The 27,996-nt window shown below is 38.8% G+C and overlaps 7 protein-coding genes and 1 long non-coding RNA gene across 16 annotated transcripts; 4 read left to right on the top strand and 4 right to left on the bottom strand.

The window, feature by feature from the left end:
* Window positions 1-131: 131 nt before the first annotated feature.
* On the top strand, window positions 132-4,681 carry LOC111435793 (peroxisome biogenesis protein 3-2-like). 4 transcript variants are annotated; one of them, XM_023073374.1, is made up of 8 exons: window positions 132-351; window positions 451-512; window positions 1,718-1,879; window positions 1,968-2,167; window positions 2,255-2,385; window positions 2,955-3,082; window positions 3,167-3,394; window positions 4,269-4,533. In XM_023073374.1, exons 2-8 carry the CDS (start codon window positions 499-501, stop codon window positions 4,531-4,533), a joined length of 1,128 nt encoding a protein of 375 aa, XP_022929142.1. In that variant the 5' UTR covers window positions 132-351; window positions 451-498. The 4 variants fall into 4 exon arrangements, with proteins under 4 accessions (XP_022929142.1, XP_022929118.1, XP_022929126.1 ...); XM_023073350.1 differs by having other exon boundaries at window positions 133-346; window positions 451-507; window positions 4,269-4,681; XM_023073358.1 differs by having other exon boundaries at window positions 133-351; window positions 451-507; window positions 4,269-4,681.
* A 591-nt stretch (window positions 4,682-5,272) lies between these two features.
* On the top strand, window positions 5,273-7,043 carry LOC111435818. Its single transcript, XM_023073385.1, has 4 exons — window positions 5,273-5,675; window positions 6,086-6,280; window positions 6,360-6,419; window positions 6,601-7,043. Exons 1-4 carry the CDS (start codon window positions 5,409-5,411, stop codon window positions 6,886-6,888), a joined length of 810 nt encoding a protein of 269 aa, XP_022929153.1. The 5' UTR covers window positions 5,273-5,408; the 3' UTR covers window positions 6,889-7,043.
* Window positions 7,044-8,280: 1,237 nt separating this feature from the next.
* LOC111435825 (probable glutathione S-transferase) lies at window positions 8,281-9,039 on the bottom strand. The gene is made up of 2 exons (XM_023073399.1): window positions 8,714-9,039; window positions 8,281-8,646 (listed from the first exon to the last, which is right to left on the bottom strand). The coding sequence occupies exons 1-2, from the start codon at window positions 9,020-9,022 to the stop codon at window positions 8,281-8,283; spliced, it is 675 nt and encodes a 224-aa protein (XP_022929167.1). The 5' UTR covers window positions 9,023-9,039.
* Window positions 8,367-9,896, top strand: LOC111435833. Of its 4 annotated transcripts, XR_002709136.1 has the most exons (4): window positions 8,367-8,505; window positions 8,583-8,665; window positions 8,773-9,218; window positions 9,314-9,896. It is a non-coding gene; the product is annotated as an uncharacterized LOC111435833 (long non-coding RNA). The 4 variants fall into 4 exon arrangements; XR_002709134.1 differs by having other exon boundaries at window positions 8,583-9,187; XR_002709130.1 differs by having other exon boundaries at window positions 8,583-9,218.
* A 447-nt stretch (window positions 9,897-10,343) lies between these two features.
* Window positions 10,344-14,736, top strand: LOC111435785 (cyclin-dependent kinase D-3). 2 transcript variants are annotated; one of them, XR_002709116.1, is made up of 8 exons: window positions 10,344-10,715; window positions 11,228-11,526; window positions 11,635-11,743; window positions 12,021-12,146; window positions 12,753-12,988; window positions 13,070-13,393; window positions 14,143-14,264; window positions 14,557-14,736. XR_002709116.1 is itself a non-coding variant. In XM_023073339.1 (7 exons), exons 1-7 carry the CDS (start codon window positions 10,611-10,613, stop codon window positions 14,192-14,194), a joined length of 1,251 nt encoding a protein of 416 aa, XP_022929107.1. In that variant the 5' UTR covers window positions 10,344-10,610; the 3' UTR covers window positions 14,195-14,471. The 2 variants fall into 2 exon arrangements, 1 of the variants encoding a protein (XP_022929107.1); XM_023073339.1 differs by lacking the exon at window positions 14,557-14,736 and having other exon boundaries at window positions 14,143-14,471.
* Window positions 14,737-16,039: 1,303 nt separating this feature from the next.
* LOC111435773 (protein DETOXIFICATION 16-like) lies at window positions 16,040-19,333 on the bottom strand. Of its 2 annotated transcripts, XM_023073314.1 has the most exons (8): window positions 18,967-19,333; window positions 18,215-18,759; window positions 18,044-18,130; window positions 17,894-17,950; window positions 17,468-17,706; window positions 16,649-16,767; window positions 16,445-16,531; window positions 16,040-16,355 (listed from the first exon to the last, which is right to left on the bottom strand). In XM_023073314.1, exons 1-8 carry the CDS (start codon window positions 19,255-19,257, stop codon window positions 16,296-16,298), a joined length of 1,485 nt encoding a protein of 494 aa, XP_022929082.1. In that variant the 5' UTR covers window positions 19,258-19,333; the 3' UTR covers window positions 16,040-16,295. The 2 variants fall into 2 exon arrangements, with proteins under 2 accessions (XP_022929082.1, XP_022929090.1); XM_023073322.1 differs by lacking the exons at window positions 16,040-16,355; window positions 16,445-16,531; window positions 16,649-16,767 and adding an exon at window positions 16,778-17,034 and having other exon boundaries at window positions 17,441-17,706.
* Window positions 19,334-20,502: 1,169 nt separating this feature from the next.
* Window positions 20,503-23,700, bottom strand: LOC111433185 (protein DETOXIFICATION 16-like). The gene is made up of 8 exons (XM_023070146.1): window positions 23,332-23,700; window positions 22,683-23,227; window positions 22,520-22,606; window positions 22,389-22,445; window positions 21,780-22,018; window positions 21,044-21,162; window positions 20,868-20,954; window positions 20,503-20,796 (listed from the first exon to the last, which is right to left on the bottom strand). The coding sequence occupies exons 1-8, from the start codon at window positions 23,596-23,598 to the stop codon at window positions 20,737-20,739; spliced, it is 1,461 nt and encodes a 486-aa protein (XP_022925914.1). The 5' UTR covers window positions 23,599-23,700; the 3' UTR covers window positions 20,503-20,736.
* A 916-nt stretch (window positions 23,701-24,616) lies between these two features.
* LOC111433746 (WAT1-related protein At3g18200) lies at window positions 24,617-27,895 on the bottom strand. Its single transcript, XM_023070931.1, has 8 exons — window positions 27,821-27,895; window positions 27,542-27,774; window positions 27,379-27,441; window positions 27,177-27,293; window positions 26,377-26,620; window positions 25,417-25,575; window positions 25,154-25,305; window positions 24,617-25,065 (listed from the first exon to the last, which is right to left on the bottom strand). The coding sequence occupies exons 1-8, from the start codon at window positions 27,893-27,895 to the stop codon at window positions 24,903-24,905; spliced, it is 1,206 nt and encodes a 401-aa protein (XP_022926699.1). The 3' UTR covers window positions 24,617-24,902.
* Between the last annotated feature and the right edge of the window lie 101 nt (window positions 27,896-27,996).

Raw genomic sequence — 27,996 nt, 5'->3', positions numbered from 1 at the left:
TACAAATTTAACAAAGTGCTTAATCTCAGGCCTTTCAAAAATGAAATTATAGAAACTCAGGAGTGTTATAATTGTAGCTCCATGAAGATGTTACTATTTTGTGTGTGAACACGAAGAGTTAAAAGATTAAAAACCAAAATTTACTCATGAATTGTCAAAATTGCCACTCTCATTTCTCAGCTTGCAGCTGTTTTGCGTTCTTCAAGCTCCAAACCCTTGAAATTTCATAACCCAGAACAGACTAAGAAGCTGTGTTGATAAAGTGGGCAAGAACTGCATCTATCTGTGCTTGTTGGGCTGCTTCCCATTTCGACTATCCCCCTTTTCCCAGTCGTGGGGTATCGAGGTGTTGTGCGTTTATTCAGCTATTTTCCTTTCTGGGTTAGTGATGGTTTTGGTTTTTGTGGATGATTTGATATCTATCGTGGTTTTGTTGAAATGGATTTTCAGGTGAAGAAGGCATGGTGATGAGTATTCAGTTTAATTCATGACACCAAAATGTTTCCTGTAAGGTTGGTTCTTATGGTTCTTCAGCATTATTTCATATGCTTCCCTTCCCTTTGTGTTGCTATTGACTGAAGATGCCTACTTCTGGGTGTGTTTTTTTCTCCCTTGATTTCACTGTTGGCTGCTGAATTCATGAACTCGTGGGTGTTTTTGATAGCTATCCAATTTTTGGTTATCTTCTGATTCCTGACAATTGAGACTAGGAGGATGGTTGGTTTCTAATTGATTGATATAGAATGAATGGTTTCACGTTCTTTGATTACAATAATTGATTCTGAAGGAATGTTACTTCTAGTGTTTGTTGGATGAATTCCTGGGAAGGAACGGAAGTATGGTACTCTTCCCATACTATTGTATCAAGGATATGAAATAAGAACTGTCTTTTATGTGATTCGGAAGAACTGAAAGTGTGAGATCCCACGTCGGTTGGAGAGGAGAACGAAGCATTCCTTATATGGGTGTGGAAACCTCTCCCTAGTAGGCACGTTTTAACGTCGTGTGAGGCTGATGGTGATACGTAATGGGTCGAAGTGGACAATATTTGCTAGCGGTGAGCTTGGGTAGTTACAAATGGTATTAGAGCCAGACATCGGGAGGTATGCCAGCGAGGATGCTGGTCCCCCAATGGGGGTGGATTGTGAGATCCCACATCGGTTGGAGAGAGGGGAATGGAAAATTCCTTATAAGGGTGTGGAAACCTCTCCCTATCAAACGTGTTTTAACATCGTGAGGCTGATGACGATACGTAACGGGCCAAAATGGACAATATCGGCTAGCGGTGGACTTGAGTTGTTAAAAAAATGGTATCAGAGCCAGACACCGGGTGGTATGCCAGCGAGGATGCTGAGCCCCTAACGAGGGTGGATTATGAGATCCCACATCGGTTGGAGAGAGGGGAATGAAGCATTCCTTATGAGGGTGTGGAAACCTCTCCATAGTAGACATGTTTTAACATCGTGAGGTTGATGGGGATACGTAACAGGCCAAAATGGACAATATCTACTCGCGGTGGGCTTGAGCTATTCCAGAAAGAGAGTGAACCTAGAGGGGAAAAGCTTGAGAACTATTTTATGATTTCAACATATTGATCTCGAAATATGTTTTGGGAATCCAAAATGATGTCGAAGGCAGAGTTCGATAGCTAGCGGTCGATGTAGTTTACGAATCCAAATTATTTGGTTACTCCCATTTCATGATGTCTTATTAGCAGGGATTTTTGGAGAAGGCACAAGAAGAAGATTTTAATCACAGCTAGTGTTATTGGAAGTGGGTATTTTCTCTACAAACAATATGATTACTACAGTAGAAGGCTTCAGGTTATTCAAAGAGAGCTAGATAATGAACGCGAAGCCGACGAACTCATTAAAGCTCAGTTAAGAGATGCTTACTTTTTCGTTCCCTCGTTTTATCGGTATCGTTTTCTTCTTTAACTTTCGAGTTTGTTGGATGCGTGCTTGCAGAATACAAGCTCATTTTGAGCATATTCAGAGAATAGCTGATACCACAACACTGCCTCATGCTATACAACATTTACAAACTCGGATAGAGGAAGATTTGGATCTTTCACACCTGACCGAGCGGTTAATGATGGGGAAGGGTCAACCAAACACTTTGACATTAGCAGAGAAACTCGATTTATGGGAAAACCTCAAAATACTAAGTACGTAACGATCTCGCTTTCGTGTTTATATTTGGATCTTTCGTGTTCATAGATTTAGATCAGCTTGCTTGGTATGCATTTTTCCAGGCTTCACAAAGATGGTGATATCACTCTGGGCAATAACTGTTTTAAGCTTATACATTAGAGTTCAAGTCAACATCTTAGGAAGACATATGTACGTTGATACTGCCCGTGGTCTCGGTAGCTCCCATTTACTCGTAAGGCCTTCTGTTTTCGCTATCGTACTCGTTTGAACTGTTTTGATCGCTGTCACTCTTGGCATTACTACCTCAGTCATTTTACTATTTATTTGGTTTTTCATTTTTTTTAAATTTTTAGCGGTGGGTTTGGGTTGTTACAGATGGTATCATAGCCAGACACCGGGGCGACGTGTCAGCATCCTTGCTAGGCCCCAAGAGGGGTGGATTGAGGGATCCCACGTCGGTTGAAGAGGGGAACGAAGCATTCCTTATAAGGGTGTGGAAACCTCTCCCTAGCAGATGTATTTTAAAACCGTGAGGCTGACGACAATACGTAACGGGCCAAAGCGGACAATATCTGTTAGCGGTGGGCAAGTGGAATGACCATGTTACACCAATAAATGAGTAGGTGATGTAGGCAACGTGAATGTCGATCCGTTTTCCAGCTATAACTTCTAAACATGATATGAGATGTTAAATTTATTTGATATCAAACTTGAAAGCTGTGTAATGCGTGCTATTATTAGTTCTTTCTTGACTCACTGTCTTTTCTCTGATGTTAGTCCTTGTGATTTCTGATTCCACAGGAGGAGGCCGAACTCGTCGATAGGAACGACGAGCAGAAATTTCTGGCTTTCTCTGATTTTCTCTCTAATTATGGTCTGAATACCTTAATTCCTAGAATGCAGATAGCAGTAGCAGAAGTTCTCAAGAGGTAAGGGGCTATGTCGATTTCGTCGGCTATGTCGATGCTTTCTCGGATGTGATTAGTATTCTTTGTTGATTTTCTTGGTTGCAGTAAACAGTTGCGCGATGTCTTTGATACAACTACGCTTCGCGAAACTACTATACGTATAATAAAAATTTTCATGAGCACGGGACGTCCCCATCATTGGTTGGACTACTTGATGCCTGAGGACAAGCAATCTAGTATTAGAGGCACGCTCTCCACGGATGACGATGCAACTGTCACAAATATCAATAAGTTCGACCAACTTATGATGGAGACTCGAGCAGTTCTGCTAAGGTACGAGGATTATAAATCAACAGTCACCGTAATGATTATAGACCGTCTCATTAGTTGTAACAGTTCAAGCCTACTGCTTGTAGATATTGTTCTTTTTGGCTTTTCATTTTGGGCTTTCTCTCAAGGTTTTAAAACGTGTTTGCTAGGGAGAGGTTTCCACACCCATATAAAGAACGCTTCGTTCTCCTCTCCAACCAACGTGGGATCTCACAATCCACTCCCTTTGGGGTTCAGTGTCCAAGTTAGCACTCGTTCCCTTCTCCAATCAATGTAGGACCCCCCAATCCACCTCCCTTTAGGGCCCAGTGTCCTTGCTGGCACACCACCCTGGGTCCACCCCCTTCGAGGCTCAACCTCTTCACTGGCACATCACCCGATGTCTGGCTTTGATACCAATTGTAATGGCCCAAACCCACCGTTAGCAGATATTGTTCTTTTTGGGCTTTCCCTTCTAGGCTTCTCCTCAAGGTTTTTAAAACGCGTCTGCTAAGAAAAGGTTTCCACACCTTTATAAATAGTGATTCATTCTCCTCCACAACTGACTTGGGATCTTACAATAGTAAACAAGGTTCTTCACTTGGGAGTTAGAATTGCGTAAAAACCTCACTCTTTCTTCCTTCCATCCATCCGTCCGTCCATCCATCCATCCATCCATCCATAGCAGTCGTAAAGGCTTGCTTAAGAATGCATACGAGTTTTTCGTCAATTCCGCATTCCTCTCATGAACTAATTCTTTTAAGAACTCGAAAGACTCAGTAGTACAACCTATAGAACAGTTCATGTTGAATGCAATATCATCAAATTCGTAAACTATCAACCACGTTTCGATCAGTTAACGATATATGATCTTTTCTTTCACTTTTTATGGGTTCAGTGCCGAATTTGGGAATGTCGTCGAGAGGTCGTTAGAAGTAGGAGTCAATGGGTTGATGGAAGAAATGGAGGGTTCAGTTGGTGGAGGCGGCAGCAGCAGCACATCAGGGACACCACTGGCTAGGCTCGTGCCAAGAGTTTCCCAGATGGGGCCATTGCTCCTTGAAGATCCAAGAAAAACCAGATTCATCCAAATGATCAGAGGTATACCAGAAGTGGAAATCTTCTTTACTCTCCTCTATGCAAACACCGTGCCCGCCTCTTAGAAACAAACACCTCGCCATGCCTTGCTTGCCTGCTGCACATTCTTCCCACTTCATTAGGTTCTTTACACATCGTTGTAAAAGGTCTGGTTTCCTTCCCCCTTTGGCTTGTTTTGGCTTGGATCCTTAAAAACATTAAAACATTCCGAAAGAAAGAACCTATGACGATATTTTTTAGATATCCTTGCAAGTTAGTATTATGTTTCAAAAATACTCACGAACCTTACAGTAACATTTGAAAATAATCTATGAGGTGTAGATAGATCGTAATTTTTTTTTGTAGATTTTTGTTTATAATTATAAAAGGTGTTAATGTTATTCTTAAAATTTCAGGAGTATTTTTAAAATATAATATTAACCCTAGATTATTTTTAATTTTTTTTTAAGGCGGGAAGTATTAATGAAATTTTTTAAATTTAATATTTTTGAGATAAGATATTAAATTTTTTTTCTCTAAAATAAATTTTTTTTAGATTTTTTTCCAAGTTTAAAGTTATTATTGAATTTATAAATATTTTTATTAATTTAGTTTAATAAAATTTGCAATATTTTAAATTTTAAAAGATATCATGTTTTAATCCATGGACAAAGTTGAATTAAAATATAGAGATTTTTTTTTTTAAATCTTTCTAAATAAAACTAAAATTAAAGTATAGAAAGTAAAAATACATGAGGATTATTTGAAGCATGAAAATTTCACTTGAAGAAAAATTAAGTCCACTCATATTCATTAATTTAGAGGATTTTAATTGAGTTGCCAATCATGGGGTACAAGGATTTGATCCGCACCAGATATTTGTATGGATGAAGAGAAGAATCAAGAAGAACCTTCTGCCTCTTCAGGCCAAGAACGCCGCCATCGTCGGAGCTAAATAACGATGACCTCACTCATAGTACCGCCTTCAACTTTGGGATCCTCGTTCTTCAGCTGGTTCGCTTCCAGTTCATCCAATAACTCTTTCAAGCCCCCAAAAATCTTCCTCAAAACCCCTTCTAATGCCGTGGCGCTATACCCGATTTCGTTAAAATCTTCAAACCGGCCTTCATTTGACAGATTTTCGAGAACGAAAACCTGGGCAATTTTAGGCGAAAAGGACCCAAATGGAGCAGCCCCACTTCAAGTTGTGGAAGAGAGTTCCAGCAGTGTATGTGATGTGTTTACTTTTGATATTTCTCTAGTCGCTAAGATTTCTTGTTAGTACGTTGCCTTTCTTCTTGGACATTCAATGACATTTGATGGTTCTTTTTGGAAGTTCAATTACGTTCTTATTGAGAAGTTGTATAGAAGAATGAAGTACGTTCTATTCTCTAGGCTGTATGATCAGCATTTTCTACCGCTCTTTATCTGTGAGATCCCACGTCGGTTGGAGAGGAGAATGAAATATTCTTTATAAGGGTATGAAAATCTCTCTCTCTAGCAGATGCGTTTTAATATCGTGAAGCTGACGGTGATAAGGAGATAAGGAGGTGTTACATTATCTATTCATAAGCAACTGAACTAAAGATGAGTCAATTAGAGCTGTTCAAATAATGTATGAAGAATTGACTGGTGTAGATTGTGGACGAGGAAGTGGAAAAGAGTGTCAAAGTGCTGAAGGATGCGGCGAAGACTAGACGGGTAGCAGCAGAAGAAGTTCTGTCAGCTCTTTCTGTTCTTGAGAAGGCCAAACTTGACCCTTCAAAGTTTTTTAATACACTTGGTGGAACAAGCTCTCCAGGGAGAACCTGGATGCTTATTTTTACTGCTGAGGTTGATTTTATTTCCGTTTCTTTTGCTAATTAAGAATGTTTAATCACTCTAATTTCTGAATTCTAGTGCTGAATTGCAGAAAAAATTGGAGAAAGGGCGGTACTTTCCTCTCACAGCCATCCAGAGGTTTGATGCTGCTGTAAGTTCATCTGTCTTCCTCTCTAGCTTTTACTGTATGATTCCTACATCTCATCTTGGAAAAGATTGCATGAATTTAGAACGTAGCAGCCTTAATGTGCAATAAGAACAGAAACCTAGGACTGCTCTAGTTGATTTTCTAGTGTTTTTTTGAGATGAATTCATGGTTGCATGGATTTTAGGGAAAAAGAATAGAGAATGGAGTGTTTCTGGGACCTATTGGAAGCTTAACATTTGAAGGTAGAATGTCATGGAAGAACAGAATATTAGCGTTCATTTTCGAGCGAATTCGGATCAAATTTGGACCTTTAGAACCTTTGGAGATCAGTCTTGGTAAAAAGGATGAAAGGGAGCCAAGCAGTAAAGATCCTTTCTTTATCTGGTTTTATGTTGATGAGGAACTAGCTGTTGCTCGTGGTAGAAGTGGGGGAACTGCGTTCTGGTGCCGGTGTCGTCGTGTTAATACTTAGTTCTTTTCTTCATCAAATATCTGGTCTTGTTCAGTGTGTTATATTTGTTAAGAACATGTACATCCTAACTGGTCTATAAGAATTTCAATTTGTTCTGTCCTATTTGTTAACTCTGAGCTTCACTTCTGGAGAAATCAATGCCATTTTACTTCATACTTTGCATTGTCATTTGAATTAAGGCATGCTATTCATCCACTGAATGTTTACTATGATTTTCAAGCTGTTTGTTAGGTAATTGCCACTTCTCTTAGGAATTCTACCTTGGACAGCGATCAAGTGTTGATTCTATTGAACTTGCCTTAGCTTTTGTGAGATCTCATATCGGGTGGAGAGGGGAATGAAGCATTCCTTATAAGGGTGTGGAAATCTCTCTCTGGAAGACGTGTTGTAAAACCGTGAGGCTGATGGTAATACGTAGCAGGCAAAAGTGGACAATATCCGTTGGCGGTGGACTTGGGCTGTTACAAGTGGTATCAGAGCCAGGCACCGGGCGGTGTGCTAGTGAGGACACTGGCCCCTAAGGGGGGTGGATTGTGAAATCCCACATCGATTAGAGAGGGGAACGAAGCATTCCTTATAAGGGTGTGGAAACCTCTCTCTGAAAGACATGTTTTAAAACTATGAGGTTGACGACGATACGTAACAGGCCAAGATGGACAATATTTGCTAACGGTGGACTTGGGCTATTACAAATGGTATTAGAGCCAGACATCGGACAGTGTGGCAACAAGAATGTTGGCCCCCAAGGGGGGTGAATTGTTAGATCTCACATCAATTGGAGAGGAGAACGAAACATTCCTTATAAAGGTGTGGAAACCTCTCCCTAGAAAATGTGTTCTAAAACCGTGAGGTTGACGGCAATACATAACGGGCCAAATTGTTACAGCTTTGCTTCTCTTTCTCTAAAATTTGGTGTTCGCTTTAAACCTTCAATGATTTACTTGGATGGCAACGAGCCAACCTAGAAATACGCAGCTGCTGACGAATCAATTAGATAACCTGCTCTTTCTACCTGAAGTTATATGTTATTTAAGCCGTTATGTTGTCTTTCTTGCGTACTAGTCTATAACATTGCTTTAATTCTTGCTTTCAAACTCTATTTCAAAAATCTCTGCCCCGTTTTCTAAAACTTTCTTCTCAAATGGGGCTAGAGGCTTAGGTAGACGTCATCCACCCAGAGGCTACGCAAATTTGAATGGGCTGACTCACTCGGTGGTGAGAGTGATTGTTGCACAGTCACTTGTAAATGTCCCGAGGAAGTGCAATTGTTTTATCCTATAACCGATTGAAATAGCAAAAAAACCATCAAATAAATAAAAGGAAAAAAAAAAAAACAGATTCATATGACTCCAGGATTATTGGAAGTGAGATATAAATGCAGGATGAGGCATCCTATTGCTTATTTGCAGCTAACGACCGGACGTAGCTCAGACTACCCTTGAAGTAGTTGACAAGATCTTCTCTGGGTGGAAGGGATTCTTTGATAACTGGAATGTGTACGAAGTCTTGAACCCATTCATGAAGGGATGGGACCCTGTCTTTATCAAACACCTTCATTTCTCCAACTTCATCAAGAACACTGAGCCAGTGGCACATCCACCCTGCAGCTAAATCCAGGTAACCAATTTCATCTCCACCAAAGAATTTCTTTCCTTGGATTTCTTTGTCAAGCAATGCCAAATTCTGTATTGCAGCCTCCACAGCCTTCTCCTTCTCTTCTCCTTCAGCCTGGCATGCTTCCCAGGCACCCAGCAGGCCCTGCGTTCACAAAAACATGGTCAGTATCTTAGTCTTTATTATCTAAAACCATATAACTTTGGGTTACCTTCTCATCTAAAAACTTAGCCCAGAAGCGAGCCATGGCTCTGTTATATGGATCTTCAGGCATGAGGGGGTTGTCCTTCCACGTCTCGTCGATGTATTCGAGGATGAGAAGCGACTCGGATATGGCTTTGCCATGGTGCAAGAGCACAGGTATTTTTTTGTGCACAGGGTTGGACTTGAGAAGCAGCTCACTTTTGTTTCTCACGTCTTCAGGTATGTACTCATACTCAATTCCTTTGAGCTTCAAGGCCCATTCAACCCTTACAGAGAAGAGGCTTGCAGCAGACCCAATAATCTTTACCTCTGCCATTGTTTGTTGTTGATCCTTGCATATTGTCTCAAACTCTTAGCCTTTTATAGTCTCTATGTTGCTTCTGGGTGATTATTATTTGTCTAAAATTTACCTTTCAAATGTAGGAAATGGCAGCTTTGACAAGGAGCTTGAGTCAAAGGAAAGCGCTAATGAATTCTTCAAGTGGGTTCCCATTCTCCTAGTGTTCTAGCAGGTTTTTTTTTTTTTTTTTTCCCACCGCTAGCATATATTGTCCGTTTTGGTCCGCTACGTATTGTTGTCAACCTCACGATTTTACGTGTTTGCTAGGAAGAGGTTTCCATACCCTTATAAAGAATGCTTTGTTTCTCTCTCCAACTGATGTGAGATCTCACAATCCACCCCCTCTGGGGCCCAACGTCCTCGTTGTCACACCGCCTGGTAACTGACTTTAATACTATTCGTAACAATCCAAGTCTATCGCTTTGATCCGTTACGTGTCGTCGCCAGCTTCACGAGTTTTAAACGCGTCTGTTAGGGAGAGATTTCCACACACTTATGCTCTGTTCCCCTTTCCAACCTTTTCAACCGATATAGGATCTCACGTTTTTGTTCGTTTTTTTATAACTTATGTAATCAATGAAATCGTTGAAGCCCCCAGATCTGACCCATTCTCCTTGGAGGATTCAAAGTCTACCATCAGCTACAAGAATGTTCAAGGATTAGTACGTATTCGACTTTCCATTGCAATGGCAACGTCATTGCTTGCGGTAGATATAGCTTGGTTTCCTCTCCTTTCTTACATTTTTTCTTGTTTGAAAAGGTACGTTGCCTCATTTCATTGATCACAATAGTTTTAAATTCGTCATTTTTATACGTATTGAAATGGAGGATTCAAGTGTTTGTTCGTTTCTGTAGTCGGTAGTCCCCATGTGTTGGATAAGTGTAGACACTCGGAACATTTTGCTCTGGTTGGATACATGTCGACACTTATTAGGACGATAATATATACCCCTTCCGTTCATGCTATGATATTTGCTTCATTTTCTCGGCCACCAAACAAGTTTTAGAACTTTCAAGTTAAACTATAAAATTTCACAAAATTCCGAAATCAAAATATAAATATCATCTTCGGTCAGGTGCAATCTTAACTAATTTAAACTCTAAAATGAATGAACAAAATTTTAATAGCTACAAATTTGGTAATATAATAGAAATCATAATCACGATGAATTCAAATAATAATAAAAATCATAATCATGTTGGGCCGTGGGCCGGTCGTGGGCCACGGCCCACGGCCCAACTTTGGTTCAAATCAGGTGAGAAGTAATAATAAGGGATCGGATTGGGGATAGGCGAGAAGAAAAGCAAGGAAAAATAGAAAAATGCTTGAAACAGCCGAAAGAGGCTTCTTTTTCACGCTCTCGTCTCTCGGTCTCTCGATCTTCAACGGCTTTCTTTGTGCTACGAACTGAACTACACACACTCACCATCTCCAAACCCTAATTTCGCCGGATTTCCTTGGGCAATGATGCCCTAGACATTTCTTTTTCCGATCCTATGTGTCTGGCATGAGAAGGATACCGGAGGTAAGAAGACGTTTTGAAGGAATAATTTGGAGGCAGCAATGGCTGAGCTCGATCCATCAAAGAAAGTGGCTGACAGATATTTAAAGCGTGAGGTTCTCGGAGAGGGTACCTATGGCGTTGTATATAAGGCCATTGATACCCAGGTAGGTCTTTGCCCACCCGTTCTGTTACGATTCTGCATCTAAAGGTCACATGCCTTTCTTTGTGTGAAAAGTTATTAACGCTTTGATGCGTTTCAAAGTGCACATGATGGGCATAGAGAAAAGAAGGGCAATTCCAAAGGTTACAGCCAAATTCAATGTAATTGATTTGACAATGATATTGAGGGGGAATATGGCGATGGGTTCTGGAAGTATTTGAATGTTTCTTTGAGTTTAGTTGCTTTCGTTATGTTTCAAAGTTGTCGAATGCCCGGCTCTTTTGCCCTAGGATGTACTAAACTGTAAAATGAGTTTTGTTTACCGGAACCATATCTCACGGTAGCTGAATATATGTCTAGACACAAGGCAGCAGTTCTTATGTCCACTTACCTTAAATTCTGATTGTTCGATGCTTGAAAATCGAAAAACTATATATTGATTTTCTATTACATCAACAAAATAGGGTTCTCAACTTTATTTACCAAATTTTTTTTTTTTTTTTTTAAACTTTTTAGACAGGTCAGACGGTTGCAATCAAGAAAATTCGGCTTGGCAAACAAAAAGAGGGAGTAAATTTTACGGCTCTTCGAGAAATCAAGCTGCTTAAAGAGCTCAAAGATTCAAATATAATTGAGTTAATTGATGCATTCCCTCATAAAGAAAATTTGCATCTTGTTTTTGAATTTATGGAGACGGACCTTGAAGCTGTTATACGTGATCGAAATATATTTCTTTCCCCAGCTGACATAAAATCATACCTTCAGATGACGTTGAAAGGCCTTGCTTTTTGCCACAAGAAGTGGGTTTTACATAGGTATCAAAATTTTGATATTTATTATTATTGATGTTTAGTTCAAATTATTTAGCGTCTGAATACTGTGCTTTATGTTCCTTTTATAAGATGCTTGCTTGTACTTTACAGGGATATGAAGCCAAATAATTTGTTGATAGGACCGAATGGTCAACTGAAACTTGCAGATTTTGGTTTGGCTAGGATATTTGGGAGTCCTGATCGTAGATATACTCACCAGGTATACTTCTTCTCCCTCTTTTGCATTATTGATATATGCATGTAAATATTTATTGCATTGGAGCCCTTTGACTCTAATTTGTTATGTGTAGTAGCTGTTTCTTTTAAAGCTGGGAAAAGTAAATGACCTTGTTCTGTATTAAAAACAGAGTTGTTTTTCAATCTAAAATGATACAGGCACAGAACCGATCTTCATTTTATGTGGCCAGATATTTCATCACTATACCTGAATTTCTGTTCATCTCAATCTTAACACATGTCTGTAATTTTGAAAATAGGTGTTTGCCCGATGGTACAGAGCACCTGAGCTATTGTTTGGCTCTAAGCAGTATGGTTCTGCAGTGGATGTTTGGGCAGCAGCATGTATTTTTGCTGAACTACTACTTCGTAGACCTTTTCTTCAGGTAAGTCAACGTTTGCAACTATCAATGATTCTCTAATTTACACGACCATGGCAGATGTTTGGCCCATGAGAATCAAAGTTATTCGTTCTCCCTTCTTCTGCTTGTGATGTTTAGACATCACCATGTAAATGGTTTTAGTATAAACAAAACTTAATTAGTCTTTCATTCCTGTCGGTTTCTTGTTGGTACTTGAATTGGCATGCACAATACAATCTGTGTAGAGTCTATCAAGAATTGGCTGTAGAAACTTTTGTGTAGATGGTGTTGTTAGTATGTGTTATAGAAGTAATTTTCGTAGCTTGTAAGTTTAACAAACCCATATCTTCTGAACTTCGATATACCTACAGATGTTAATGTTTAGATTTTCATACTCTTCCGAGAGTCTTAATGCTTAGTCTCTGACAATTTTATTCGGTTATAATTTTAAACTTGCACTTGCATATTGTTAACTATGTAGAATAGATTTAAGTTCAGATGTGGGAATATAAACTTCCACTTGGATATTCGTTCTTGGATTTTTTGTATGACTATGAAAAATGGACTTATGTTCAGATTTGGATTTCTTGTATTTCTTCAAATTTTTAAAGTTATTTTTATTTTTGACAGGGTTCGAGCGACATTGATCAATTAGGGAAGATCTTTGCAGCTTTTGGAACTCCGACAACTTCTCAGTGGTCTGATATGTTATACCTACCTGATTATGTGGAGTTCCAATATGTTCCTGCACCTCCTCTACGTTCATTGTTTCCTATGGCTAGTGATGACACGCTGGATCTCCTATCAAAGATGTTTGCTTATGATCCAAAGTTTAGAATTTCCATTCAGCAAGCATTGGAGCATAGGTTTCATTTTTGAAATATGAAAATATTATTTAGAAATCAAGAAATATTTTGGATACATTGCTTACAGTATTTCCTTTCTAGGTACTTCACATCTGCACCACTTCCCACAGATCCTAGTAAGCTTCCAAGGCCTACTTCAAAGCGTGAACCTATGAACCCTAGAGTTTCAGACTTAAATTCAAATGAGGGTCCTACTGTCCTCTCACCTCCAAGAAAGTCAAGAAGAGTAATGCCAGAGCGTGAGGCTTTTGAAGGAAATGCATGTAAAGCTGATAAGCTTGATGACCATGGTAATGAGGTGCGAGAGGCAGCTGCTGGAAATACAAGCAAAAATGAAGCAGTGCCAATGTCGTTGGATTTTTCTATTTTTGGTGGAAAACCTCCAAATAGACCAACAATTAACAGGTAATTTTTTTTTCTGCCACAATAAGTTTATTGTGTAAATTGCTGAACCAATTGTCTGCGTTAGCTTGAAAGCGGGTTTGAAATCCTGGTATAGATATTGTATGGACCTTCTTGAATGTTATCTCATACACTGGGGCTAAACTGAATTGAAGTTTGACATGTCGTCATGGATAGTAATCTTAAAAGTTCCCGTTATCAGAAATGCGAATTTGATGTTTTAAGATGGTCTCACCTAGTTTTGTTTGTGTTTTAATCGGGATTACCTTATCGTGCAATTTTCTTTTGGATGACTAGCTGCAATTTCAACCAAATGTACTTGGTCTGGTAGTTGTCTTAAGACTACTTAGGTTGTTTGCTTCAAGCCTTTCTCATGGGAAAGCATATAGGAATAGGTTTTTGGTCTGTATGAATGGTGCTTTATAATGGGCATCCATAACACCCACCACCCCTCTTTGGGTAAACCCTCCCAACTTCTTAGGTTTTATGAAATGACAACCCATGGGCATCATATAAAGAACATATGTACTACCATTACTTACATCTTAAAATTAATTTCTAATGTATTTGAGTAATTAATTAATAAATGGTGATAAATTAGTTGATGAATCAAAGGCCACGGAGAGGACCAATACAGTTTTTATAATAATCATTTTTTATTTTTTATTATTTCACAAAACATTTAATTATGAACATGGTCTTCATGACACCTAGAATCTTGAATAATTTGTGTTTCCCCCATTCTTTTGCAGTGCTGACCGATCACATCTTAAAAGGAAATTAGATCTTGAATTCCAGCAATAAGGAGATTCTGTATCAGTGTACTGCAATATGAAATCAGCCTTTCAATTGAACGCTAGCCTGCATTTATGAGGTACAGCGTCTTTGGAGTTTGTTCGAACTTGAATTATCCTAGAAAAGGAACTTTGATCTTGTAACCTCTGATAGTTTCCACCCCCCCGTTTCTTTTCCCAGCTAGTTAGTTTTTTGAAAAACACGAGTGTTTTCCTCAATTGAATAACTCTGTTAATAATATACATTTTGTTTTAATATTCAGATCGGTTCGATAATTCTGATGTCGGATATTCAGTGTTCACTCTCTAATCTGCTTGGTTAAAAGAATCTTGCTGAATATCCTCACGTGCTTGCTCTTTGGTTGTTTCTAGGGCAAACTGTGGAATTACTTCCAAGTAAAGACTGCCGGATCGTTTATCTTTTATCCTCTTATCCCCTCGAGCAACTGATAAATTATAACGGTGTTTCATTATGTAATTTTCACATATAGCTAATTGAAGTTGATTCATTTGATCCCTTATCGATATATTTGATAGCTCTGCCTTGAACCATTTCTGCTACAGTTCGGTCTTGGAAGTGTAACACTGACAGCTTCAAGGAAGCACTATTCAGTACACAGTAACAAAATGAAATAAAAATGATGCATTGTGCAAGGCTTCCCTGATTTTTTCTTCAATCATGCAGCGTGGTTGTTATTGTCTAGTTTTGTTTGTCCTGGATCTCGTGTCCAATCAAGATGGAGAGCCCTGACTTGATCCACTGATAGTAATAAACAAAGAAATAGAGCGATAAACCTAGAGTTTGAATGCACCTCTTATGAACTGGAGGAGGTGTATCCAAAGCTCGTGACAGACCCATCCGTGTTCAAGCAGTCCAATCATTCTCTTCCTTTTACGAATAACTCCCTCCAAGTACAGGTCCTTAAAGGTACGCAAATATAGTTGACCATTTTCTTTAATGTTTTAAACCATGAGTCCTCATCATATTAGTATGGTAAGGTGTGAATCTATCCCACTTTGGACTTGACCCTTTATAGTATGACATTGGATTCTAGGAGTGTTTTTGAAAATATCAAAAGCACTTTTGTTGGGAGAGACTTAGCTTGTAGTAGGTCCTGTTTCTTTCTTTTATCTTCATTAGATTCTTCCTTCTCAATGGGCAAGTGTGATGAAGTCAATTCTGACCACCATTTTCACCTGAATTCGGAAGAACTATTCTACTTCAACACATTCCCGCAAGTACCATTGTGAAAACTCAGTCGTACACGAGGAAGGAACACTGGTACTTATCCCTCAGTTTCATCACTTCATTTTACAAGCTCTCCTGCTAAACCAATGAAGTACAACAACATATCAAGTGACGTTGGGAGCCAAGAGATTTTCATTTTTGGCTAGGTCTCAACTAATACATAGTTCTTCTAGGCACCTTCGGAATTTGAAAGAAACAGTAGGCAGAGAGGTTGCTTACCCTGTTATTGTCAAGCAGGCTCCATGATTCTGTGAGATTCCCATTTGTTTTTTTTCTCCTTCCCATTATGATTATTACAATTCAGGCATAGCACCAAAGTGTCCCAGCCTGGGGACGTGCCTTAACTTGAGAAATAACCACAATGGTGACAAATTTCAAAAGTAGTATTTTTAGATTAAGATTTCCTCTATTATTCTAGATTTGATCTGTTTGGTTATTAGTAGTTGCTCCTTTGGCTGTTTAGAAACATGGGTAAAGGTTTATCTCCTGTACTGGTATGAATTGAAACCTCATCATTCTCTCCCTTTCTGAGTGAAACATTTCAACTTGAAAACCTCTACCTCGTTCTCTAAAAGTGCTTTTATTTCCCCTCCTAAAGATGTAGAATTTGGAATTAGAGAGGTGCTCTCTAAATTGGTTTCTCTTTGAATACAGAGAATGATGAAGTTATAGTGGGTCAATCTAAATCGTAATTTAATTGATCCAAAATCTAATTGAATCAGGTTCAGAACAGTTAAGGAATACATACGATTTTCCAAAAATCCTCAAAAGCTTTTAACAATGAGTCATATTGCACAAGTTGTTGATTTCCAAAGGCAAAGAGATTAATGACAAAGCTTCTCCACCCAAAAGAGCTTTAGTTTCATGCGATGACATTCGTTGGAATGACTGACTCGTACACTCGTTCTGCAGCTATCTTTGCCTGAATATGACGAAAGAACGCATTAGGAATGTCAAATTTCAAGGGAAACCAGGAAAGTTGATATTTAAGATTTGAGTTTAGAGTTGTACTTCTTCGTCCCAGTTGGTGCGGATGGTAATGATAGCAAGAGAGAGTGTTTGGACAGCAAGTGCAGAGATGATGCCTAACCACAGCCCCTATTGAGCATCATTTTCAAGAGAAAAAGGGTTAAAAGATGGATTACTAATAACTATAGGACATGATGTAAAATGGTGGGCATGAAGAGTGGAGATCATTAAGATTAACACTTTTACCTTTCCACCAATGTGCAAGACAAAAGCAAGCAAAACTGCAGATGGAATACCCACAAGATAATACGATCCAAGATTGACATATGCCCCAATTTTCTGCCAACCACATCCTCTAACAATGCCTGCATTTTATTTAAAGCACATACACACAGATTCTTCAAATGCCAATACTTTATGCAGGTGAAATGTCTGGTTAGATCACAAGGGACAGGAAAATATCGTACATACAAAAGTGTCAAGTTATTTTATTGCCAACTCTTTGTCAAAGTTTACCTTAAAAAATCCAATATTCTATAAAGACTTTGCTGTTCTTGGACTGCATAAAATTCCTCATTCATTTTCATTTCACGTTTAGTACTCAACTGGAAAATGTCAGCTAGACAACTTGGCAGGGCTAATCATAACTAGAATAGTGTGAGATTCACACTCTCGGAGAACAAGGCATTCCTCATAAGAGTGTGAAAACCTCTTTCTAGTAGACATGTTTTAAAACTGTGAGGCTAACAGTGATACGTAACGAACCAGAGCCAACAATATTTACTAGTAGTGGACTTGTTATAAATAGGTTGTCTACTAGTAAAAAAAGATGCACCACAAACTATGATGATCATTTGCAAACATTAATGAATTCTGACTAGGACCATCGAAGATTTAAGTATCTCATGAGATTCTACGCGTTATCAAGTAAGATTAGTGTATATATATATGTAAGATGTGAGATTAGTGTAAATGCGTACAAGTTGTTTCAAACAGTCACGGTTTCCAAAGAAACAAGAGCTAACTACAGTAAAAGAGTCTAATCTTTGAAGGATTATGAATTACCTGAAAGAACACACTGAAGTCCATCGAAAAAAGTGGACACTGCAATTATGGGAACTATATCCGCAACATATTTGACCACTTCTTGTTCATTGCTATATGCATAACCCCAAACATTTCGTATAAGAATCAAGACAGTCCCAAGCAGTAGCCCCTCAAAAACGGCTATTGTCATAACTAGACACGCTGCTAGCTTTGCACCTGCAGGACGGCCAGCTCCCAGTTCATTTGAAACTCGCGTGCTTACAAAATGAAGTAGAGACAGTAATCTTAGTTAAATTTGAACTCTATCCATTCTTATAAAAAAAACATACAAGGTTCTCAATTTCCCAATTCAGGCAAGATGGAGAAAAACACATGAAAGTGATAATTTTTAAGTTATCAGTAGAGAGGACAGAGATTCTTATGAGAAACAGCGGCAAAATTTACCTAGCAGCAGCACTCAGACCCATTGGTATCATCCAAACGGTTAAATCTGTATTGAGGCTGGTAAAGAAATGCGTTGGTCAAGCTAGAGGTGGTTGGATATAACAAAAGAAAATAACATTGCTCCTGAAGAACTGATGTCTCTGTTTATACCTAATAGAAAGCACTGATGTCTCTAATTTTGGATTTGGTAAAAGTCCAGACAGAAGAACCACCATCTCGAATGACCACAGTTCCAAGCTGTCGAAAATCTTTTTGAACATTTTGAGAGAACTGCATCTTTGTGATTATGATAAAAGGAGAAACAGTAAAAGTGAGCATTACCAAACCATGACAGTTGAAGGGATTGCAAGTTTAAGGAAATATGAGAAGTTGTGAAATGCCTGCGCTGAAAAGCCAGTCCAAGACTCTGAACATGAAGAAGAAAACTTAACATAAAGCATCAATATCAATGCATTGATCCAATAAGAAATGGAGTTTGCCAAAGCAGCTCCTCGAGTTTCAAGCCCAGCTTTGAATATCATAACCCAACAGAGGGCAATGTGAAGCAAAGCTGCTATTCCAGAACTCATCATCATTGGGAAAACAATGTTTTGGGTCTGTAAAAATCTGTTCAGGCACTGAACAAGACCATGTGCAAAAAGGCATGGAATCAAGCATTTAGCATATTTCCCAGCTTCTGCTGAAATTTGAGCATCTTGGCCAAGTAATTTCAGGATTTCTCCTGTGTTAGCCCAGATGACTGCAAGAGGTATGCTCACAAGTGAAAGAACAAACATTGCTCTTTGCATATAGATGCCCAACATGTGGTACTGCTTTGCTCCATAAGATTGGCCACAAAACGTATCCAGAGCACTAGCCATCCCCATCTAGACATGTATTTCAATCAAGACCATTTGAAGTACTTCAATCAATTGGGAACAGAAATTGCAGATTCCAAAACCAACAAAATCACAGTCTCTTCGTTCGTCCTAGGATGCTAACTAATAACAAATTATTGTCTAATGTGTTCTAAAATCAGACAGGTTACTAAGAAGATGTAATTTTCCCGAGAAACAAACAGAAAATCAACTCACCAAGACGGTGAAACCAGTCACCGATGTAAAAGAAACGGCCATGGAAGCACCGGAGAGAGGCAATTCGCCGAGATGACCCACAAACATGATGGAAATCATCTGCAAACAGTATTGCAGAAAACTGACCGATATTAGAGGTCCTGCTAGCCATAGCTGCTTCTTTACTTCCTCGGCTATTAGTTTTCTTGAGAAATTGTTATCATCTACTAGTCTCCCGTCTTTCGGATTCACTTCATCTTCAGATATGTGAATTAGAGGCGAGTTCAACCACGACTTCTGATCTCTCTCCATTATTGCTCTGCTCACAGAGATGGAGAGAGGAGAGGAAGTCAAGATGAAGCTTCCATATAAACCATGAAATGCGTAACTTTTGGATGAAGCTTTTTTTTTTTTTCTTCTTTTTTGTATATTTTTCTTTTGTATTTTTCACATATAATAATATATATATATATATATGTATGTATGTATATATATATGTATGTATATATATATATGTATGTATGTATGTATGTCGTATATGTACCTCAAAATTAAACCTTTTTAGCTTTTTCCAAATTATTATTAGATAAGTACAATTTTTAAATATAAAATCCTCTCATGAGTACTTAATATGTTTGTCTCACATCATGGAAATGAAACATCTCTTTATAACAGTGTGAGAACTTCTCCTTATTGGACACATTTTCATATTAGGCAAAAACGGACAATATCTACTAACAGTGAGTTTGGACTATCACAAATTGTATCAGAGCCAGATATCGAGTAGTGTGCTAGTGAGGCACTGGCCCAGTCAAAAGGGTGGATTGTGAGGCGTTGGCCTACCCAAGAGGGTAGATTGCGAGAACGCTGACCCTCCCAAGATGTGGATGGTGAAATCTCACATCGGTCGAATAGGACTAGTTCATCCAAGAAGGTTTGTGAGGACACCCTTCCCAATAAAATCAGCACCACATGCATGTAGACATATTAAAAAAGAATCTAATAATTCATTGCAACCAATTATTTGAAGATCATTTTAAAATATATTTTTGTTTTTTTATGTTTGGTCTCTTATTGTTAACATTTTGATCAAATCACGTGATTCAACTTTTAAATTATATAAAATAGGTTAAAAATTTTCAAATTTATATTTAATAGACTACCACTCCCGTTTAAGATCCACACTAGAACTCGAAATTCGTCTCGGGACATAGCCCCAACATTCCCATAGTCAAGGACCGCACCACACCGCTTTACTTGTCTCAAATAGCTTATAAGAGTGAAAACTGGCCCTACAAACCAACACAAATTTTGCTATCGGAAGATTGTTCAGACTCTTAAAGTCGTCAACCTCACGATTTTAAAATGCATATGTTAGGAAAGGTTTTCACACTCTTATAAGAAATGCTTCATTCCCTACTCCAACCGACATGGAATTTCACAGTAAAGCACCACCAAACACGCAGATTTTCGAGAAACATGGTGGAAATTCTGCAAATAGTCTTTGGTAGCAGACTTGAGGAGTTGAAAGCCTATAGTTATAACCCAACAAAAATGATGCTCAAAGAGTTCTTTGAACATATTGATTATAAAGAAACTGAAATACTGAATTCAAATATAATTGCACATGATATCTCCTGAGCTAAACACATGGAAACTGAGAGATGAAGTTCAAGTGAACTCAGCTACTTATTTGCCAGGAGTTTGTGTTGCAAAAATGAAGCTTTTAGGCTCGACTTCCACGATCCAACAGATCAAATCACAAAACTTTTCGACCAAGAAACTCGAGTTTCACGAGACAACGTTCACTGGGATTACAGTGTCATACACACGTTCTGTAGCTATCTTTGCCTGAATAGAAGAGATGAATACATTAAGATATGATAAGGGAGCAAAGTTGAGATTTGAGTAAGGAAGTGTACTTCTTGGTCCCAGTTGGTGCGGATGGTAATGATAGCAAGAGAAAGTGCTTGGACAATGAGTGCACAAATGATGCCTAACCACAGCCCCTGTTAAGGATCAAAAGGTTAAACATTTAAGGTGAATAATAATTACAGGACATATGAGTGAAGATCATCATCATGATTATCAGTTTTACCCTTCCACCAATGTGCAAAACAAAAGCAAGCAAAACTGCAGATGGAATTCCCACAATATAATATGATCCAAGATTCACATATGCACCAATCTTCTGCCAACCACATCCTCTAGCAATGCCTGCATTGTATTTATGCACATCCAACCATCACCATTTAAAATAACATCAGTTTGAGGTAGAAAAATCGTAGTGCACACATGAAGTCAAGTAATAATTGTAACCGTTCAAGTTCACTGCTAGTAGATGTTGTCTTTTTTGGGTTTTTTCTTTCAAACTTCCCCTTAAAGTTTTTAAAACGCGTCTGCTAGAGAAAGGTTTTCACACCCTTATAAAGAATACATCGTTCCCTCTCTAACCGATGTGGGATCTCACAATCCACTCTCCTTCATAGTCTAGCGTCCTTGCTGGCACTCGTTCCTCTCTCAATCAATATGGGATCTCACAATTCACCCTCCTTCGGTGCCCAGCGTCCTCGCTGGCACATTGCCCGGTGTCTGGCTCTGATACCAACTATAAAGAATCATTATTTATAAGGTTGTGGATTGTGAGATCCCATATCGGTTGGAGAGAGGAACCAAACATTCTTTATAAGGGTGTGGAAACCTTTTCCTAGCAAACACATTTAAAAAATCTTGAGGAAAAGTCCAAAGAGAACAATATTTGTTAGCAAAGTCCAAAGAGAACAATATTTGTTAGCCGTGGATTTGCTAGAACAGCAGACGATAGAAATGTAAACCTGAAAGGACGCATTGAAGTCCATCAACAAAATTGGAAGCTGCAACTAAAGGAAGCATGTTGGCTACATATTCGACCACTTCTCGTTCGTTGCTATAAGCATAGCCCCAAACAGTACGTATAAGAATTAAGACAATTCCAAGCAGTAGCCCCTCAATAATGGCTATTGTCATAACTACTTTCCCAGCAAGCTTCGCTGCTGCAGGATGACCAGCTCCTAGTTCATTTGAGACTCGTGTGCTTACAAAATCAAATTAAAACATATAAATCCCACATCCATTTGTACTCTTTCTATTTTCAACACCTATGCCAAGTACGGTTGGAGAGGGGAAGGAAGAAACCTCTCCCTATCAGATATGTTTTAAAACTGTGAGGCTAACGGCAATATATAACGGGTTAAAGCGGACAATATCTGCTAGTGGTGAGCTTGAGCACTAGCAGATATTGTCCGCTTTGGCTCGTTATGTATTGCCGTCAGCCTCACAGTTTTAAAAATGCGTCTGCTAGGGAGAGGTTTCCACATTTTTACAAGGGATACTTCGTTTTCCTCTCCAACCGACGTGGGATCTCACGGAACGGAATAACAAGCGAAAGTGATAATCAATTTTACCTTCCTGCACCACTCAAACCAAATGGGATCATCCAAACTGTTGCAGCTGTATTAAGACTGGTAAAGTAGTGTGTCAGTGAAGCAAGAGATGGCTATATACTAAGAAACAAGAACTGATGTCTGTCATTTACATGATTGAAAGCACTGATGTCTCTAATTTTGGATTTGGTAGAAGCCCAGAAAGAAGAACCATCATCTCAAATGACCACATTTCCAAGCTGTTCAACATTTTTTTGTAAGACACATGAATCTTAATGATTATGATAAAAAGAGTCATAGTAAAGGGAGACTTACCAAACCATACAAGCCGAAGGAATTGCAAGTTTAAGGAAATATGGGATATTGTGAAAAGCCTGCACTGAAAACCCAGTCCAAGAACTGGAACAAGAAGAAGAAAACTTAACATAAAGTGTTAATATCAACACATTGAGCCAATAGGAGATGGAGTTAGCCACAGCAGCTCCTCGAATTTCAAGTCCAACTTCGAATATCAAAACCCAACATATGGGGATATGAAGCAAAGCAGCTATTCCAGAACTCATAACCATTGGGAAAACAACGTTTTGGGTCTGTAAGAATCTATTAAGGCATTGAAGAAGACCATAAGCAAAAAGGCTTGGTATCATACTAATAGCATATTTCCCAGCTTCTGCTGAAATTTCAGGATCTTGACCAAGCAATTTCAGGATTTCTCCTGTGTTAGCCCAGATGACTGCAAGAGGTATACTCACAAGTAAAAGAACAACCATTGCTCTTTGCATATGAATGCCCAGCATATGATACTGCTTTGCTCCATAAGATTGCCCACAAAATGTATCCAAAGCACTAGCCATACCCACCTAAGACACATTCAAATCCAGACCATTTTAAGTAACATAACTAGTTTTGAATATCCAGCAAGAAAGTGAGATTTTCTCGAGAAACAAACAGAAACCCAACTCACCAACAAGCTGAAACCAGTCACAGAAGCAAAAGCAGTGGCCATTGAAGCACCGGAGAGGGGCAGCTCGCCCAGATGACCCACAAACATGACGGATAGCATCTGCAAACAGTATTGTAAAAGACTGACCAATATCAGCGGCCCTGCAAGCCATAGCTGCTTCTTTACTTCCTCTGCTATGAGCTTCCTTCTCTCGCCATTTGAATCCAACCCATCTTCAGAAATGTGAAGAAGGGCTGATTTCAATGAGGAGTTTGAATCTTTCTCCATGATTTCTTGAGTTGCAGAGAAGAACAGAGGACTCTGGATATAAACATACGACGAAACGAGGAAGAGGTGGAAAATTTCGAGATGGCTTCCTCAAACGTTGAACGATGAATGGTTGTATATTTAACTGTTACCGTCAAAACGCGAGAATTTCTTGAGTTGCAGAGAAGTTCTCGATTTGAAGAATATTTATTTGATTATAATTTATTTTATTGAAAATGATATATTAAATTTTGTTGAAGAAAAAAACAAAGTATTAAAAATTGACTTGGAAAGTAATTCAATTAAATTATGAAATAATGCAGAGTCTGCTATTATATATATTATATATATATATATATTAAAATATTGATCAATTTAACCTTATTATGTGTCTCATTAGTCGAAGAAAAGGAAAAAAATATGTTAAAATTTTGGGTGTGGATGTGACTGGGTTACTTGGGCATCACGTCTTGAGTTTAAGCCCTCACATTTCATAGTAATTACCAAGGTTGCCACTTCAAAAACTTTTATTTTATTTCTATACTTTTGAATTTTGTTCCTTCCTTATTTATTTTGGATGAAACTTATTTATTATTATTATTTTTTTAAAATATACTCAATTTTAAATTTGTGTTAAGAGCTCATGACAATGATATTTTTTTAGATTTTTTTTACAAATGTAAGGGTATTATTGAAATTTTTAAAAGTATCGATTAATACGTTTCAGTACAGCTATCGTGTTACAACTTCACTTCAGTCATTAGCCCTGCCCTTCGACATCCCCTTCCTTGCGGTTAAGGTAACGATTTAGGGCATGGTCAGCTCCCACACTGTGACTAACGGTGTGTACAAGGTCTGGGAACGAGTTCATTGTTGTATGGTTGATCAGCGATTATTAGCGATTTCGGTTTCATATAGGCAAGTTGCAACCTACCATCCAAACGGAGGACGGGTTTTTAGAGTTAGCTCACCCTTGTGGGATCACGACCCTTTGTCCCGGCTATTGTAGCACGTGCTTCGTCCTTGGTCGAGAAGATAGGGAACACATTAACACGTTACATTTTATCTTCTATTTGTCTTTTAGTATCACAGGGTACGTTAATGGTTGGGAAAGCTTAAGAAAGAAATAGTAACAAACAAACAAACTAAAATTTAAGAAGAAAAAGAAAAAGAAAAGCAGAAAGAGGAACAGTTTGTATTACAAGCTGAAAATTGTGGCCTTTTTATCTCTAACAAGACACATATCCTTCATCTCGTAGGATCAGCCACTGCTTCTTCACAACTCTTTCTGCTAAAACTTATGTATACATTTTTGCACTTCATTTTCATGGTATGTCTGAAACAACGTTGTCTTCTTTGTCCCCTTTTTGGTCTTCCAAAAGTGGCTGTTTCAAACACTTGTCTTCTTCTTCTTCCAATGCCTTTTCTTTACTTTTTCCCCACAAAACTAAGTAGAGACCAAATGTTATAAGAACAGCTCCAATAACCCTGCATTTGAATCATCAGAAGAAGTGAATTAGTGTCTAATAGTGTCTATGCAGACCTCTTTCTTCTTGTTTCGAGTAGTCGATCTTACCCGCCGGAGAATAACCGATCGCCGAGGATGAGAAACGCCATGATGGCTACTAGGAAAGTTTGGAGAGGCTGGAAGACAGCAACAAAGACAGGATCACTGTTTTGAATGCACCATGTTTGGAGAGATATGACAATGCCAGAGGCTACAACACCCTACAAAGTGCAAAGGAACAGACTTAGATCAGCTGGAGTTATAAAAAATTTGTTCGTGTTTTTAGAATTTGACTAAGAATTCAAATGTTTTATCGTACAAAAAGAGCTTACAGCGTATAAGATTGTGAAGAGTTCTTCTGCAGATTGGATTTTCCAGTACTGATAGTCTGTTTCCACAAAGCCAGCAATGACTAGGAATTGGATCAGTCCAAAGAAGCATGTGTATGAAGTTATTGTTAGCTTTGCTGGATATTTTTTCAACACAGAAGCCTGCAAAAAAGTGTTCATGTTATGAAGTTGAAAACCGTAATACTCATACAATCAACCAACACATAGTTGGATCTCTGATATGATATTATCAATTTTGAATCTAGACCGACATTGTTTTACCTTTAAGAACTCTCGTAACCGTTTAAGCCCACCACTAGTAGATATTGTCTTCTTTGAGCTTTCCCTTTCGGGTTTTCTCTCAAAGTTTTAAAACGCGTATGCTAGGGAGAGGTTTTCACACCCTTATAACGAATGTTTCATTCCTCTCTCCAACTGATGTGGGATCTCACAATCCACCCTCCTTCGGGGCACAGCTTCTTCGCTGGCACACTGCCTAGTGTTCACTCCCTTTCGGGATTCAGCCTCCTCCCGGCGTCTGGCTCTGATACCATTTGTAACAGCCCAAACCCACCGCTAACAGATATTGTCTTCTTTGGACTTTCCCTTTCAGACTTCCCCTCAGAGTTTTAAAACGTGTTTGCTAGGGAGAGGTTTTCTCATCCTTATAAAAGAATACTTCATTCCCCTCTCCAACCGATGTGGGGTCTCAAAACTCTAACTAAAACGTCTTGAACCAATGAGGTTACAAATATATGATGTTTTCCGACTCTATATGATACGAAGCTTTGACTTTATTTTTGAACTCTATCTAAAAGGTCTTTTTTTAGTACGATAGAGGTGAGGAGTCAAACTCTAACTGTACAATCAAAGATATACGTCTTAACCAGTGGAACGTTTAACCCCAGAATTAGTAGCTATATTTATATATGATGCCTTTCGGCACTGAAAAAAGAGTATGACCTGAAAAACCATCCAACCAGCCCAAGATAGGCAGTGGCCTAGCAGGTATATGCAGCCCCATCTCCAGTTCTGCACTTTAAGTGTAGGTTCATCCATCCCCAAGATGCTACTTCCTTGAGTTAGTAAGTTGTGAAAAAGTGGAGGGCCTCTATAGAGAGTGATCACAGTTGCTCCTCCAACACTCCCAATAGTTCCCAAAAGCTTTGCTAACCCATCTCTCCTTCTGAAGTTGATTTGCTCAAGCCTGAAACAGAGAAGACGTTCGCAATGAAAACTGCTAATTCGTCGAAGAAACGAAACTGTAATAGCCTAAGTCCACCGCTAGCGAATATTATCCTATTTGGGCTTTTCCTTCCAGACTTATCCTCAAGGTTGTTAAAACGTGTCTGCTAGGGAGAGATTTTCACACCCTTATAAAGAGTGTTTCGTTCTCCTCCCCAACCGATGTGCGATCTCACAATTCACCCCCCTTCAAGGCCTAACGTCCTCGCTAGCACTCGTTCCATTCTCTAATTGACGTGGGACCCCCACCAAATTCACCCCTCTTTGGGGCCCAGCTTCCGTGCTGGCACATCGCCCGATGTTTGGCTCTGATACCATTTATAGCAGCCTTAGCCCACCGTTAACAGATGTTGTCCTCTTTGGGCCTTCCTTTTCGAACTTACCCTCAAGGTTTTTAAAACGTGTCTGCCAGGGAGAGGTTTCTACACCCTTATAAAGGGTGTTTCGTTCTCCAACCGATGTAGAATCTCACAAAAACACTCCGTGCCATTAGAGGGGAGAAAGTAGTGTAAGTATACCTTAGAACAGAAGCCATCACAAAGGTAATAGCAGGAACAGAGTTTTGCATTGCAGAAGCAAAAGTTGGAGATGCATTGTTTAGCCCCAAGAGGTAAAATCCTTGATTGGCAGTGATTCTGAAACCAACAAGTTTCATACACTTCATAACATCAAAAGGGCAATAGAAACTAAAAGATTTGAAAGAACTTCTTGATGTCTTACCCAAGTAAAGCTAGAAGAAAGAACTGAAACAGCAAAGAAAAAGTAAGAGGAGGCCTTTCATTCCTGACAAACAAAACCAACAAAGCCACATTCAGCTGAGATGAAAGAATGAACAATCAAAATCATCAAAAAAAGGCTTTACACAACAAATCTTCAAACTTACTTCTCAAGGAAATAGGCAAAAGGACTCAACAGAGCTAAAGCGATCGCGTTTCGATACACCGGATACACGACTTTACTAACACCAATGTTCAAAGCAACTCTTGACACAATGTGAAATCCTGCATAGCAGAATTGCAGAGCAATCAAGGCAAGAATGAGCTTAATCTTCTCAGACACAAGTTTTCCCTTTGCCATTTTTGTCTGTTTTTTTCTTCTTTTTTCACTCTCTATTGCCTTAACATCACAATGAACTAAACAAAAGCAGTGTCTTTATATATACTGTATGATCATTGAAGGCTAGGAGGCAAATGGGCCTATCACAATCATGAATCTGCTCATTATTGGCAATATCCATAGGCATAAAAAAAATGATCTTTTGCATGAATTTGAGCTTGTAACTGTGCTTGAAACATCCCCAGAAAAAAATAAAGGTCTGAATGTTGACTTTTGAGATGG

The sequence above is a fragment of the Cucurbita moschata genome, unplaced genomic scaffold, assembly GCF_002738365.1.
Source record: "Cucurbita moschata cultivar Rifu unplaced genomic scaffold, Cmos_1.0 Cmo_Scf00003, whole genome shotgun sequence".
Taxonomy (NCBI): Eukaryota; Viridiplantae; Streptophyta; class Magnoliopsida; order Cucurbitales; family Cucurbitaceae; genus Cucurbita; species Cucurbita moschata.
Note: the sequence above shows the minus strand (reverse complement) of the source record. Positions and strands in the feature narration are given on the sequence as shown.

Bases quoted from the DNA above. Each gene is read 5' to 3' on its own strand.
- LOC111433185 (XM_023070146.1), bottom strand. From the start codon at position 23,598: ATGGAGAAAGATTCAAACTCCTCATTGAAATCAGCCCTTCTTCACATT. The intron at 23,228-23,331 runs GTGAGTTGGGTT...AATGTGTCTTAG, and splicing joins TGACTGGTTTCAGCTTGTTG to GTGGGTATGGCTAGTGCTTT. The intron at 20,797-20,867 runs GTACACTTCCTT...TCTTCTATTCAG, and splicing joins GCACCAACTGGGACCAAGAA to GCAAAGATAGCTACAGAACG.
- LOC111433746 (XM_023070931.1), bottom strand. From the start codon at position 27,895: ATGGATATTGCCAATAATGAGCAGATTCATGATTGTGATAGGCCCATT. The intron at 27,442-27,541 runs GTAAGTTTGAAG...TTTGTTTGTCAG, and splicing joins TTTGCCTATTTCCTTGAGAA to GAATGAAAGGCCTCCTCTTA. The intron at 25,576-26,376 runs GTCATACTCTTT...ACTTTTTTGCAG, and splicing joins CTGGTTGGATGGTTTTTCAG to GCTTCTGTGTTGAAAAAATA.
- LOC111435773 (XM_023073314.1), bottom strand. From the start codon at position 19,257: ATGGAGAGAGATCAGAAGTCGTGGTTGAACTCGCCTCTAATTCACATA. The intron at 17,707-17,893 runs GTAAATTTTGCC...TCATTTTGTAAG, and splicing joins GGTCTGAGTGCTGCTGCTAG to CACGCGAGTTTCAAATGAAC. The intron at 16,532-16,648 runs GTAAAAGTGTTA...GATGCTCAATAG, and splicing joins TCTTGCACATTGGTGGAAAG to GGGCTGTGGTTAGGCATCAT.
- LOC111435825 (XM_023073399.1), bottom strand. From the start codon at position 9,022: ATGGCAGAGGTAAAGATTATTGGGTCTGCTGCAAGCCTCTTCTCTGTA. The intron at 8,647-8,713 runs GTAACCCAAAGT...TTGTGAACGCAG, and splicing joins CTAAGTTTTTAGATGAGAAG to GGCCTGCTGGGTGCCTGGGA.
- LOC111435818 (XM_023073385.1), top strand. From the start codon at position 5,409: ATGACCTCACTCATAGTACCGCCTTCAACTTTGGGATCCTCGTTCTTC. The intron at 6,281-6,359 runs GTTGATTTTATT...GCTGAATTGCAG, and splicing joins TGCTTATTTTTACTGCTGAG to AAAAAATTGGAGAAAGGGCG. The intron at 6,420-6,600 runs GTAAGTTCATCT...CATGGATTTTAG, and splicing joins TCCAGAGGTTTGATGCTGCT to GGAAAAAGAATAGAGAATGG.
- LOC111435793 (XM_023073350.1), top strand. From the start codon at position 488: ATGACACCAAAATGTTTCCT. The intron at 2,168-2,254 runs GTACGTAACGAT...GCATTTTTCCAG, and splicing joins GGAAAACCTCAAAATACTAA to GCTTCACAAAGATGGTGATA. The intron at 3,395-4,268 runs GTACGAGGATTA...TTATGGGTTCAG, and splicing joins ACTCGAGCAGTTCTGCTAAG to TGCCGAATTTGGGAATGTCG.
- LOC111435785 (XM_023073339.1), top strand. From the start codon at position 10,611: ATGGCTGAGCTCGATCCATCAAAGAAAGTGGCTGACAGATATTTAAAG. The intron at 10,716-11,227 runs GTAGGTCTTTGC...TAAACTTTTTAG, and splicing joins ATAAGGCCATTGATACCCAG to ACAGGTCAGACGGTTGCAAT. The intron at 12,989-13,069 runs GTTTCATTTTTG...TTTCCTTTCTAG, and splicing joins CAGCAAGCATTGGAGCATAG to GTACTTCACATCTGCACCAC.